The 15,251-nt window shown below is 41.2% G+C and overlaps 1 protein-coding gene across 5 annotated transcripts in view; it reads left to right on the top strand.

Moving 5' to 3' along the window:
* PCNT (pericentrin) overlaps nucleotides 1-15,251 on the top strand; it is a 233,547-nt gene that overhangs the window by 169,321 nt on the left and 48,975 nt on the right. For all 5 annotated transcript variants that reach the window (XM_084644031.1, XM_084644033.1, XM_084644030.1 and 2 more), the window contains 3 exons: nucleotides 5,335-5,505; nucleotides 9,503-10,636; nucleotides 12,932-13,093. In XM_084644031.1, coding sequence (XP_084500157.1) covers nucleotides 5,335-5,505; nucleotides 9,503-10,636; nucleotides 12,932-13,093 — 1,467 coding nt within the window. The remainder of the gene's footprint in view (nucleotides 1-5,334; nucleotides 5,506-9,502; nucleotides 10,637-12,931; nucleotides 13,094-15,251) is intronic.

The raw sequence follows: 15,251 nt of genomic DNA, 5'->3' as shown, positions 1-15,251 counted from the left end.
AAACTATGACCATGACTGTTACACCAAATTGACAGATTTCATACAGGAGGTCCCTGAGGAAAAAAGTGAACAGTTTCAGGCCATTGTCAATGAGGGACAACTTATTGCTAGGACAGCACTCCAGGCATCCCTCAACATGGCAGACACAGCGGCATGCACAACAGCAACAGCCATAGTCATGCGCAGAGTATCATAGCTTCATTCATCTGTCATCCCAAAAGAACTGTAATACAAGGCTGAAGAACTTCCCTTTGATAGGGACAAGCTCTTTTCCGCTAAGGCAGATGAGGTCTTCCACTCCATGAAGGACTCTAGAGCTCGGGATATACACGCCCTGCAACAGGAGACATAGATACCAACCATACAATCGAAACAGAGATGAGACGTTGCAGCACCAACAGAGACCGTATGATGGACAGGCACCTACTGAGACAAGAAGTACATTATCTTCTGCAAATAGGGGCAGTGGAACAAGTTCAGCCGCAACACAAAGGGAAGGGATTTTATTCACGTTATTTCCTGAGTCAAAAGAAAAACGGGGGGTGGAGACCCATACTAGATCTCAGAAAACTCAACAAATTTGTCTGCACTCTCAGATTCAAAAGGGTCACCCTGAAGTCGATAATCCCTGTGCTGGAAGAGGGAGACTGGTTTTCAGCCCTCAACCTATAAGATGCATATTTCCGTATTACCATTCATCCTGCTCACAGACCTTTCCTACGATTCACAGTGGGACAAGACCACTTCCAATATAGAGTACTACCATTGGGACTGTTGATAGCTCCATAAGTCTTCACCAAAATGGTAACAGTAGTAGCAGCTCATTTATGCAGACAGGGAATCTTGATATTCCCATACTTGGATGATTGCCTACTTAGAGGCACCACTTTGACAGAGACTGCATGAAGCACCCGGCAAACCATCTCTCTTTCACTCCCTGGGGCTTCAAATCAACTAAAAGAAATCTACCCTTATCCCAGTACAACAATTAGATTTCACAGGAGTGCACCTGGACTCAGTTGCGGCCAAAGCGTCACTACCACTGACCCGATTCATAGCAATTACTTCTATCATATCGGTGGTCTCAGACTGCCCGTGGTCTCAGACTGTTCGTGTCTGCACGAACCTGCCTACAACTCTTGGGACGCAAGGCAGCCACCACTTTCATTGTCAAACACACCAGGCTACACATGCAATGCCTTCAAAGATGGCTGAGCTTGGTATATGTTCCAGGAAAATAGCCTAAACAAAAGAATCACACAAATCCCAAAGGTTTACATTCACTACAATGGTGGACAAACCCAACAAATGTTTGCTATGGCTCCCATTTCAACAGGATGTGCCATCCATACCAAATCACAATAGATGCCTCACTGATGGGATGGGGTTCTCACCTAAACCAACATACCACCCAGGGTCCTCCACAGGAACACATCTACACATAAACCTACTCTAATTACGCACAGTCCGAAATGCATGCCTCCATTTCCTCCTCCTTATACGAGACAAAACAATTAAGGATCCTGACAGACAACATTGAGTGTATGTTCTATATCACCTGCCAGGGTGGAGCACATTCCCTCTCTTTATGCACAGAGGCCTTAAAACAATGGAACTGGTGCATAAAGCACAACATCACTATTATAGCATCTTACCTCCCGGGTCGACTGAATATAATGACAGACACATTAAGCAGACATTTTTTCCAAAAGCACAAACAGGAACTGAACGACGGAATAACACATCATATTTTTCACAAGTGGGGATCCCCACGCATAGACCTGTTTGTGATGCCAGCAAACAAGAAATGCCTAAAGTTCTGCTCATGAGCAGGATGAGAGAAACAATCCACAGGGGACGCTTTCCTCATCAAATGTAACCCTCCTTTCCTATATGTATCCCCACCAGTACCTCTAATCTCAAGAGTAATACACAAAATACGAACTGACAGGGCTAACATAATACTCATAGTACCAACATGGCCCAGACAGACTTGGTTTCCTTACCTGACATGCATGGCGATCTGCATACCATTCACTCTCCCTCGCTTACCGAATCTTTTCTCGCAGGACAACGGTCAAGTCCTTCATCAGGACCCGGCGAAACTTCACCTGTAGGCATGGCTCCAATGCGACGAACTAACCTGCTTGGAATAAGTACAAGTGTTAATAAACAGCAAGAAACATAGCATGCATACTACTTACCTCCTATGGTGCCAGAACGAACAAATATCTGCAAGCCAGGCACCACTCCCACTAATTCTAGAATATCTACTTTCCTGAAGGTTCATCTCATGCACATAACAGCTTTCCATCAATAGGGACCTCAATATTCGCTCATCTGATTACTAAGTGATTTTTAATGGGCATACACAATATGTATCGAACATCCGTGAACCAACACCAGTATGGGATTTACATCTCGTGCTCAAAAGTGTAAACAGAACACCATTTGAGCCTTTAGCCACATGCTCATTACTTCACTTATCTGTAAAAAGAAAAGGAGGACTTGTGGCACCTTAGAGACTAACCAATTTATTAGAGCATAAGCTTTCGTGAGCTACAGCTCACTTCCTCAGATGCAGTTTCCACGATATGCATCTGAGGAAGTGAGCTGTAGCTCACGAAAGCTTATGCTCTAATAAATTGGTTAGTCTCTAAGGTGCCACAAGTCCTCCTTTTCTTTTTGCGAATACAGACTAACACGGCTGCTACTCTGAAACCTGTCACTTATCTGTGAAAGTGGCATTCCTGGTCACCAATATGTAGGTGCAAAAGGTGAGCAAGATCGGGGCTCTCATGTTCTCCCCTCTCCCTTCCCCCCCCATACACAATGTTCTTCAGAGATAAAGTGACACTTTGAACACATCCAAAATTTATGCCCAAAATATCGTCCTCGTTCCAGTTCAACCAGCCGATTCACTTACCTACATTTCATCCTAAACCACATAACACCCAAGAGGTGGTCCTGCACACGCTAGATGTCCACCGTGCCTTGGCCTTTTATCTGGACAGAATAAAACCCTTCCGAAAATCCTCCAGACTCATTGTGTCAATAACAGAATGATCAAAGGGATCTGCTATATCTATGCAAAGATTGTCTAAATGGATATCTAGCTGTATCCATCTGTGCTCTTCACTACACAACACGAAAGCTCCTCCGGGCATCAGAACACACTCAACAAAAGCCTTATCGACTTCCATAGCATTTCTACACAATGTGCCCTTCCTTGACATATTCAGAGCAGCTACCTGGGCATCTGAACACACATTCACAAATCATTATGCTATCACACTCAATTCAAGTTGAGACACAAGACTAGGCCTCGCTGTACTAGCCTCAGCAATGAACGCAACTCCAAAGTGCCTTCCATCCTTGTCAGGGCACTGCTCTGCATTCACCTAAAATGGAGCACCCACAGGGACAGCACTCAAAGAAGAGAAAGTTACTCACCTTGTGCAATAACTGAAGTTCTTCGAGATGTGTGTCCCTGTGGGTGCTCCACTTCCCACCCTCCTCCCCTCTACTTCGGAGTATGTGCTAAACGCTCCATGGTAGAGACGGAACGGAAGGGATTGGGGTGTGTGCATGCTACATGAGGCATCAGTGGCGCCGCGAGACTGCTACTGCGCACACGTGCCCCAACCAGACACTGCTACCTAAAATCGCCGATCGACAGCGCCGGGATGCACCAGCACCCACAAAAACACACGTCTCAGAGAACTTCATTTACTGCACAAGCTGAGTAACCTTCTCTTTTAAATACAGAGTTTATATAGTTTGCCACCATTTTTAGAACTCAATTTCTGGTAGTAATTTCAATTACTTTTGACACAAACTATCATCATAGAATTTTAGAAATGTAGGGCTGGAAGGATCCTCAAGAGGCCATCTAGTCCATCTTGTCACCTTGAGGTAGGACCGAGTATACCTAGACCATCTCAGATAGGTGTTTGTTTAACCTGCTCTTAAAAACCTGCAATGATGGGGATTCCACAACCTCCCTTGGTAGCCTATTCTAGTATTTGACTATCTTTGGAGTTGGAACCTTTTCCTAATATTTTACCTTAATCTCCTTTGCTGCAGATTAAGTCCATTACTACTTGTCCTACTCTCAATGGACATGGAGAACAATTGATGATCAATTTGTTTATATCAGCCCGAAATTGAAGACTTATCATGTCCCCTTCAGTCCTCTTTTCATAAGACTAAACATGCCCAATTTTTTCAACCTTTCCTTGCATGTCAGGTTTTCTAAACCTCTGATAATTTTTGTTGCTCTCCTCTGAACTTTATCCACCTCCTTCCTAAAGTGTGGCCCCAAAATTGGACACAGAACTCCAGTTCGGGCCTCACCAGTGCCTCCTGTGTCTTAAATCTGACACTCCTGTTAATATGCCCAAGGACGATGTTTGCTTTTTTCACAATTGCATCATGCTGTTGAGTCATATTCAATTTGTGATCCATGATAGCCCTTAGGTCCTTTTCTTCAGTATTAGTGCCTAGCCAGTAATTCCCTCTTTTGTAGCTGTGCATTTGATTTTTCCTTCCTAAGTGAAGTACTTTGCACTTACCTTTATTGAATTTCATCTTGTTGATTTCAGAACTATTCTCTAATTTGTCAAGGTTATTTGAATTCTAATCTTGTCCTCCCAAGTGCTTGCAACCCACCCCAACACAGTTTGGTGTCATCCTCAGATTTTATAAGTGTGCTCTCTGCTCCATTATCCAAGTCATTAATTAAAATATTTAATAGTTCTGGAGCCGGGGCAGACCTTTACAGGACCACACTAATATACCTTACCAGTTTGACAGCGATCCATTGATAACTATAATGCTGATTCCTTGTGAAACTGCTATAGTATTTATTAAACTGATGAAATTCTGTTCTTTTTTAAAAAAATGCATTTAATGTGAGCTTTCATTTCCCGACCTGTACAGCCATGTTAAATAAATATTCCACATTATAGAATTGATCAGCAGTCAGTTGGGCAATTTTATAGTCCAACACTTTCCCTCAAAACTGGAAAATTCAGCCTGGCAACTTAGTCCTTTGAAGTAAGGACTTAAAAATCCCATGGAAATCATAGTTTAAAAAAAAAAAATCTCCTGGGGGGAGAAAGAGGGAGGGGAATTGGTGAAAATCAATTTTTCAGTAGTAAGGGTGTAATCAAAATAGTTTAGCAGAAAGAGGCTGCCTTATAGTGTTAACTGTTTTGAGTTTGTAGGACTTAAAAATCAAATACTGACTAAAATCAGCACAGTTTTGCCTTCATATTATACGGGGGATGGATAGTTCTTTTATGATCCAGATTTGTTTCTTTTTTCAATCAGGAGGACATAGCAAAACTCCACATGATGCAAAGTCAGAAGGTGGGTAATAGTGAATCAGCAGTTTTGCAGTTCCCACAGGCTTTGCTTGAGGAAAAGAATCAAGAAATTGATCATTTGAATGAGCAGATTGAGAGACTCCAGCGTGAACTGGATGGTGCCACAGATAATAAGGTGAGAAACAGTGGTGTTACGGAGTGAGAGTATGTGGTATTACAGGTGGAATAGATCCGATGTTTTGCCTCAAAAAAATAATTAGTATGTTAGTATTGTTACTGTCTTCAGGAGAAACAGTTTCCCATATTGAGTTACTTCCTTAGGGAGCGTCTAGTGCTACAGACGGAGGGTTAAAATAAGCGAAGAGCCTATAAACTGTTACACAGTGCTGTGCACAGGAGTGGGAGCGCTCCTTTCTTGTCCCTACCAGGCATTAGCCTGGAATCTGAAACATGAGATTTGATAACTTTTATTACCGTAATTTGTGTAACTTCAGATGTTAGTAATCACACAATTATCAAACTTATGAAAAATACGAAGGCACAATATTCAGTTTCATGAGCTCCAGTACTCATCAGTCCCACTGTGTGATTATAAATGGAGTAAACAAACATTTCCTTTTGTTGATTTCTAACTTACTGCCTTTTTAATTTTGTGTTCTCTTGTTATGTAGTGTCAAGTGGGGTAAAAAAAAACAGATGTGCCTTCAATTTCCAGGGCAGGAATTCCTGATTGTCTCAATCAATTCCGTACATCCCACTGTAATTCTAACCACCTGTGTTATGCGGTCCTTCTCTGGTCATTTCCTGTCTTTGGTGAAGGTTTTTCATGCCATATGTAGTAACACAACTACAAAATAGGCAAGACCACATTTAGGAAGGGTCATTTTTAAGGATCCCTTTTGAGACTCGGTGGAAGTGGGAATTTGCTATTGTGGATATTTTGTTTTGTTATTTGATTGACAGGCTGCTTTTGAGGGGGACCTACTGCTGCTTTTATTTATCATCATGGGTTGTATTTAATGGGTGTCAGTGCTGTAGCTCACGAAAGCTTATGCTTAAATACATTTGTTAGTCTCTAAGGTGCCACAAGTCCTCCTTTTCTTTTAGTCTGGGATTGGTGTCTCTTAAAATATTAAATCAAAATTAATAAAGTAAAGAAATAATATTTACTCTGCCATACAACCTAACCATTTTCCGTGTAGTCCAAAATTTGCCCCCTTTCAGCCTAATCTGCCCTCTGTAAGGGAAGATGGTGGCATTGCCTAACACAGTGGGGTCCTGATCTCCAGCCAGCGTCTCTAAGTACTACGATAATAGAAATGATAAATAATAGTTTATAGAATAATAATTTCTTGAAGGATAACAAACTTAATCGTGCAGTACTAATTACAGTATAGTTCCAGTTATCTAAATTCCCTTTATCCAAAAATCCTAGGTATCCAAATCCAGTGTCCACCCTCCCCCCGATGTCTCCCTATGTTAATCACATGCTAATAACGTCTCAATTCTTAGCACCTGTTAGTGCTATGTATTCATATGATGGGTTCTGAGCAGATAGTGAGACCTAATCCTGCTTCAGCTACAACAGCAGCTTTGAAGGGCAATGTTGTGGTTGCGGGGAAGCTGCGTTAGAATAATAGAATCATAGAATATCAGGGTTGGAAGAGACTTCAGGAGGTCATCTAGTCCAATCCCTTGTTCAGAGCAGGACCAACACCAAATAAATCATCTCAGCCAAGGCTTTGTCAAGCCGGGCCTTAAAAACTTCTAAGGATGGAGATGCCACCACCTCCCTAGGTAACCCATTCCAGTGCTTCACCACCCTCCAAGTGAAATAGTGTTTCCTAATATCCAACCTAGACCTCCCCCTGCTGCAACTTGAGACCATTGCTCCTTGTTCTGTCACCTGCCACCACTGAGAATAGCTGAGCTCCATCCTCTTTGGATCCCCCCTTCAGGTAGTTGAAGGCTGCTATCAAATCCCCCCTCACTCTTCTCTTCTGCAGACTAAATAACCCCAGTTTCCTCAGCCTCTCCTCGTAAGTCACATGCCCCAGCCCTCTAATCATTTTCATTGCCCTCTGCTGGACTCTCCAATTTGTCCACATCCCTTCTGTAGTGGGGGGCCCAAAGCTGGACGAAATACTCCAGGGGTGTCCTCACCAGTGCGGAATAGAGGGGAATAATCACTTCCCTTAATCTGCTGGCAATGCTCCTACTAATACAGCCCAATATGCGGCTGGCCTTCTTGACAACAAGGGCACTCTGGTGACTCATATCCAGCTTTTCATCCACTGCAATCCGCAGGTCCTTTTCTGCAGAACTGCTGCTTAGCCAGTCGGTCCCCAGCCTGTAGCGGTGCATGGGATTCTTCCTTCCTAAGTGCAGGACTCTGCACTTGACCTTGTGAAACCTCATCAGATTTCTTTTGGCCCAATCCTCCAATTTGTCTAGATCACTCTGGACCCTATCCCTCCCCTCCAGCTTATCTACCTCTCCCCCCAGCTTAGTGTCACCTGTGAACTTGCTGAGGGTGCGATTAATCCCATCATTCAGATCATTGATAAACTGTTGTGAAACTGCATCTCAAAATAGCACTTCTGTTTAGCCAATCACTCAGTTATACAAAACTTTTGGATGTCCCCCAGGCCATTTGGATAAATGAGAGCATACCCAATGAAGCTCATTCACTCATCGTGCTAACTATGTTCCCAATATTATCATAGGACCAAAGTTGTGAGTGATTTTCTCTTTTGGAGGCTCAAAATGTGGGGCGCACACACAAAAAAATCATTTTGTCAGGACATTGCTTTTTAAAATGTGTCCTAGTGTACCACTTTTTTGAGATAATATTGGGGTATTTAAAGATGAACTGAACTGTAATCACTTCAGCTAATGAATTACGAATAGTTAGCTGCCATTTTATCAGGTTGCTGACATAGATCCATGTATTTCTTCCTTTTATTTCAAAGGAAAATATTTGAAAATCTCTGCAGCTCAGGATGTTGCATAGCTCCAACCCATCCTCTTCTCACAGAGGTGTGGACTGGCAGAATTGTAGCACGGCTAGGTGAACATGGCCACCAAAACGTGTAATGGGACTAGACCCATAGGAAAACTTAGACCCCCGGATGTCAACCTTAACAAAGGGATCACTCCCCTTCTTCCTCCACCACAGGTCCCTATGCTAATGTTAATACAGCTTGCCACATCTTCTCCATAATCTGGAAAAACCTGCAATAGGGAATAATTGTTGCATAGAAGGTTGCATTATGACATGTGCTGCTCTGAGAGAATTGTTCATTAAATAGTTGTTCCCTTCCCCTTTAATGCCCCCCTGACAAAAGTATCCTGGTAGTACAGAGTTCAGCTGTCAATTTTAAACTGTAGTAGAGTTTGGGGTGGCTACATGGATGTGTTTAGGGAGTAGCTTCCCCTCCCAAATGTGGGTTTCTCAGCGTTGCTATTATCTGTATACTCTCTTATGGCACATGCTGCTCAGGGGAGAAGCTGCTTAATTCTTAGTCTTAGAATTAAGCATTTGTTGAAAATACATGTATTTTCATTAAATTTTTAAAAATCAAATGTAACAAAAACCCCTTTCAAAACACTAGTGAGTAGTATGTAATTATATCGTATACATTATGTGGGTATGCTAATACTTAAAATAAATATTTTGCTATTCAAAGTCCATCTTTTTCAGCTGCGAGAAGGGGAAGGAAAATCGAACTTCTCACACTAATTAAGCTATTGTGAAAGATTTCATTTTGCGGGGACAGGACGGTGGTGTCCTTGCAAGTCAGGTTGAGGGACAGCATTCTTTGGGGAAACTGAGAGGTCCCATCCTTTCCAGCTGTGAGAGGGAGGGAAGTGGATGTACTGGCCTTCTCACCAGGGAACTATCTCTGGACTGTTCTTGGGAGTGGGGGCTTTTTTCATGTCTGTTAAGGAGGTTAGTGTTTTAGCTACAAGATGCCTGGTAAGGTTTTCAAACCTAGCCCTTATTAAATCTGTTTTATTGACTGGCTGCTTTGAAGATGAGGTCGTTCTAGTAACTGAAATTGCACATATGTTGTTTTGGTAAATGAACTTTTAAGTAGTGGGAATTCTGATACTTCAACAGAAATAACTCTGTGTACCAATTGGCATTTCAGTCTTGTTTTTTCTCTCAGGTCATGGAAAACGGAAAATCTGAAATTGATGAACTCAGGTTACTCGTTGAGCACCTTCGTGGTGACCAGGAAAGACTGCATAGGGATAAAGCAGAAGAGGTAGAGCAGCTTCATGGAGTAATTGAGAAGCTTCAAAAGGAGCTGGTACAACTTGGACCCGTGTGTCATGAAGTTAGTGACAGCCAAGATAACCTTAACCTGCTTCGGTTGGAGGAGCAGGTAGAGAACCTTCAGAATGAATTGAAGAAAGGATCACTAGATTTTCAGGAGCATTCAGATAAAAATAAGAAAACTGTGTTGCTACATTCCAACCTGAAGGAGCTTCAGGAAGAATTAGAACTTGTCTCAACTGCTCGAGAATCCCTGCAGCAGCTGCTTGAAGAGAAGGAATCTCAGTTTAAAATGGAGGTGGAAATTTTAGAACAAAATCTTCAAAATGTACAGGAGTCTTCAAGGCAGCACTTGGCAGAGTTAACGTCCCTAAGAATACAGTATGATGCATTTCAGGAGGAGTATAGCCTTCTAAGAACACACCTCTCTCAGAGAGATGGTGAAATGGGGATCATGTCCACGCGCATTCAAGAGCTTGAAGATACACTGAGAGCGAGAGAAGCAACTCTTTTAGAGAGCGACTTGCAGATTAAGACAGTAGCAGAGCAGAGAGTAGTGGAGGCAGCTGAATTACAGCACCTAGCAGAAAAGATTGTGAGGCTTGAAGGTGAACTGTTACAGAAGGATCTGCATCAGAAAACTGAGGCTGAAGAAGTTCATACCCTTCAATCAGAAGTCTCCAGGCTTGATTTCAAGGTTCAAACACTGAATCAGAAAGAAGTAGTTTACCAGAGAGAAATAGATGAACTTCAAGCAAATGCTACAAAATTGAAAGATCAGATCCAGGAATTTTTGAAAGAACTCCAAGCCCTGTGTTCTGAAAGAGATGACCTTTATTCACAGCTGGAATCCTACAAGGAAAAGGAACAAAGTAATGATCAAGAAGCTAAACTTCATAAACTGGTCTTAAAACAAGAAGGAGAGGTTCAAGTTCATACAAATGGAATGGAGAAATTGGGAGAAGAGAGAGGACCAAATGCTGATCAGTCATTTGCAGCTTCAGTTTCCCAAAGTGATAAATTGGTATGCATTATTTTTGTAACAACTTTTTTTAAATGTTGAAGAGTCAAGTCAGCTCTGATGTTGTACATTTTGTATTTATCTCTCTGGGTAAGTCTAAGAGATTTATTGTCTGATCTTATTAACTTGTAAAATTAGAAACTTTATTCTGACACTGGGCACTAACTAGTATGAAATTCACTGGTGTGGTGATGCTAGTGCGACCGTTGGCTGTCACTGCCTAAAATGTGTAGATTGAACTATTTGGTGCTTTCACGAAGGATAAAATTTACAATGGTGATAGATTTCCTCCACCATTCAGGCTTTTGATAAAGCGTGAAGGTAAATGTTATGAGCACCAATAGTGTCAACCTAGATAAGCTAAGGAAATCAGCATTGATAAATGAATGCTTGTTTTCTGGTAGTCTTTGAGAACTACTTAGAAACATATTTTTGGTAGCTCACCTCTAAAATTTGACACAGTTGAAAGATTCTGAGGACACATCACCAAGGTTCCCTTTTCCTCCCTCTGTGTAGAATCAGTTAATCAGAAAAGATCATTTGATCTCCGTTAATTTCATTAGCTGCCCTAACCTGGAGAGCATTTCTCTGGAGCATATTCTGCTTTGCTCTGCAGGTGCCAATTATGCACACATTTGCTGCCTGGTTAAGGCTTCTCTAAGGTGGTGGAATAGAGCAAAGAGTGCTTTGTGGTATCAAGAGTATGCATAGCAAACCTGCTCTGGTTAAGCACTCTCGGAGGGAGAGAGATTGGGTGTATGAATGCACACATGGGGAGGAAACCTTTCTGTGATTTAGGATGCCCACTTCAAAAGAACTATACTTGTATAAAAGTCCAGAGTTGCTCATTCACACCATATTACTTGTCCCTAGCCAGGACGGCAGGAAAGTGGCTTTTTTAGACCAGATACCAATTATTCTACATGGATTAGGCAAAACGCTTCTCTGGCATTATTACAGTCTCTGCAATGTCCAATTCAGGGCAAAACAGCTGAGACTTAAGCAAAATAAATGACCATTAATTACAGTATTACTGATATAAAACATGCATGCACACCTGTCATGATGTCATAGAACATTATAGTTACATCATATTACTTTCACATGCTGCTTCACAGTGCAAACATCACAACTGTGTGTAGCTCATTAGTTGAGAAATTACTCTGTTAACATTTGGAGTGATTTCACTAGTTAGGCTTTTGTAGCTTATCACTGAGGTAGCAATAGTGAATTTAGTTAGACTTCACTGATGTTGCGTTCGTGTTTTCTTCAGGTACACATTGGACAAGACAAATACTAATACTGCCTAAAATCACTTACATATATGTTGTTCATCTGTAGATGTGTGCTTCTGTACAATGGGTCTGCACCTTCTTAAGTGGTTATAGAAAGTATTAATCCTTAAGCAAAGCAAATGTTTTTATAATTATTTGTATTACAGTAGATAGAGGCCCTAATGGAGATCAGTACCCCATTGTGCTAGGCACTGTACAGGCACATGTATGATTGTTGCAAAGGACTTACTGTGCAAATAGATGAGAGAGACAGAGGGTGGGAGAGAAAACAGAGGCACAGTGAGGTGAAGTGACCTTACAGAGGGGTCACACAGCAGATTAGTGACAGACCCAGGATGAAAACCCATGTGCCTGAGCTCAGTCTGTTGCCCTAATCCCTAGACTACACGGCCTGTCCAAATGTTGCATTTACTCAGCTTCTTAAAACATTAAAGAGGGTGATTGTTATATACAGCCATGCTTAGAACATATGCTTTATACTTCTCCTCAGACCTTTCTTGTAATGAGTCATATAATAAATAGCAAATATGTATTCTGTTGGCACCAACATTAAGGAAGGCAGTGTTGATACTGCTGTCCTGTAATAGGAATAGAATTATTTGATCTCAAATTGTCATTGGTTAATGTTACTAGAAGCTCAAATTGCTGATGGTACAGTGCTAATACTAAATACACACCTGCATTTATAAGTAGAACCACACAGGTTGTGCTGAAGATTGTGTGGTGAAATCCTCCCCTAGTGTGTGAAGTGCATCTGTCCTCATTCTCTGCCTTCTGTAAAATAAACACATACAATAATAACTTGAAACACGTTTTTATTTAAACCCCATAAGTTATCAGCACTTCTATAGAAACGTTGCTTACGGGAGCTCATTCTTTTAAAATGACAATTATTGTAGTTGATGCTTGGATAGGAATTCCAAAACTGACAGAATGAAGTCCACCAACGTGGAAATGGCTCACTTTCTAAAAGAGCAACCTACAATTGTTTTTTCTTTTACAGATTCTAGTACAGTTAGAGGCAACAAACACTTCAGAAAACCACAAAGATCTAATCACAAAGATGACATTGCATCAGGAAGAACTTAAGTCTGAATTAGCCTGTGTGAAAAAGGAATTAGAATTAAGTGAAGAACAGACTGGTAAAATACTGGAGAACATAAAGGTATGTTGGAATAGTAATGGTAGTGATGGGGTGAAAGGGACTGAGAGCTAATTTGGCACATTTTTCATCATTGCCAATTTTCTCCAATTGTTAATATTAAAGTGGTTTCAAAGAGAAGCTTTGAGTCCTGGTCATTAAAGCAAAGGCTTCAGATAGAAATAAGATCCAAATGTCAATGTTGGAAATGAGATCTATAGAATCTCAGACCATAAAGACTGAAGTACTGTTCATATGTCTACAAGTTGTCTGTATTCTTCATGTTAATGCTTTTTGTATATTGTATATATCCTTTAGTACTTACTTATTCATAATTGTAGTATTTTTAGAAGCTACTATTATAAATATAGAAGGCTAGAAAGATGATGGGTCAGATTCAGTATGACACTAGAAGGTTCAGTTCTACTGGCTCAGGAAGCTGTTGAGAAATCATCCAGTAGGTTACGAGCCAGAATACTTAACTTCCTTGCCATTGCTTGAAGTACATGTACTGTGTGTTCATGTGGCTGGTAAGAGGTGTGTAAGGGTCTGGGGATGGCTGACATGCTGTATGCTGCTGTGCACGTGTTCTCTGTGGACTACTGCAGAACTAAAATTTGGGGGCAAGGTTGGTGGGTCCACCACTACGTGGATTCATCCGTTTCTGCCACAGTGTGGATGGAAGTGGCATAGATACTACTGTAGCCAAGAGGCTAGATTGGCGGTTAGAGAAGCTTGTGGGGGTAGCACTGCTTCCAAACCTCAGAGCAACTGCACTGTGCACAGACTGGCTGTGCACTTGGCTGAGGATTTGAGCCTCAGGGCAGTTTCATGACAGGAGCATCGAATCATAGAAACTAGGACTAGAAGGGACATCAAAAAGTCATCAAGTGCAGCCTGGTGTGGTGAGGCAGGACCAAGTACACTTAGACAATCCATGGTAGGTTTTTGTCCAACCTATTCTTAAAAACCTCCAGTGTTGACTATTCCAAAACCTCCCTTGGAAGCCTGTTCTAGAATGTAATTACTCTTATAGTTAAAAAGTTTTCCCTAATATCTAACCTAAATCTCCCTTGCTGCAGATTAAGCTGATTACTTCTTGTTCTACCTTCTGTGGACATGGGGAACAATTAATCACTGTCCGAATGTCATGTAAGATTGTGTCAAAAGCCTTACTAAAATCAAGATCTATCATGTTTACTGCTTCTTTCCATCCACTGGGCCAGGAACCATGTCAAAGAAGGAAATTTGATTTGGCATGATTTGTTCTTGACAGATCCATGCCGGCTATTCCTTATGACCCTGTTACCCTCTGGTGGCTTACAAATTGATTGTTTTATAATTTGTTCCAGTATCGTTCCAGGTATCAAAGTTAGGCTGACAGGTCTGTAATTTCTGGAGTCCTCTTTGTTTCCCTTTTTAAAGATAGGTCTGATGTTTGCCTTTGTCCGGTCCTCTGGGATCTCACCTGTCCATCATGAATTTTTCAGGATAATTCTAATGGTGCCAAGAGTGCTTCAGCTAGTTCCTTAAGTACCCTACGATGAATTTCTTCAGGCTTGAATACATCTTATCATATTTAAATATTCCTTAACCTGTCCTTTCCCTATTTTGGCTTGTATTCCATCTCCATTGTTGTTAATACTATTTGTGTTGAGTATCTGATCACCATTAATCTTTTTATTGAGGGCTGAAGCAAAATAGTAATTAAACACCTCAGCTTTTTTGATGTCATCAGTTATTAGCTTTCCTTCCCCGCTAAGTGGAGGACCTTCACTTTCCTTTGTCATTCTCTTGCTTGTAATGTATTTAAAGAACCGCTTCACATTGCTTTTTATGTCCCTTGCTAGGGTGTAACTTACTTTGTGCCTTATCTTTTCTGGTTTTGTCCCTACAAGCTTGTTCTATTCTTTTGTACACCTTCTTAGCAACTTGTGTTCAGAAAAAGAACACTGCATTCGTTAACCTTCCTAATGTCAAATGAATATAATCTTCACAACTACAAGGGATAAATTTAATTTTTTAAATGAATAGTTCAGTTCTGTAGAAGTGGATGGGAAAATCCCTCTTTTCCAGCAAAAGCCCTGCTTCAGTGGAGATGTCCCATATACCAATGGTAATGTGTTTTGATGTCTCTGTTTAAAAAAAAACCGAAAAACAACTTGGCCAGCTACATTTAACT

The sequence above is a fragment of the Lepidochelys olivacea genome (assembly GCF_965140295.1).
Source record: "Lepidochelys olivacea isolate rLepOli2 genome assembly, chromosome: 11".
Lineage (NCBI taxonomy): Eukaryota > Metazoa > Chordata > Testudines > Cheloniidae > Lepidochelys > Lepidochelys olivacea.
This window is presented reverse-complemented; position numbering and strand designations above follow the sequence as displayed.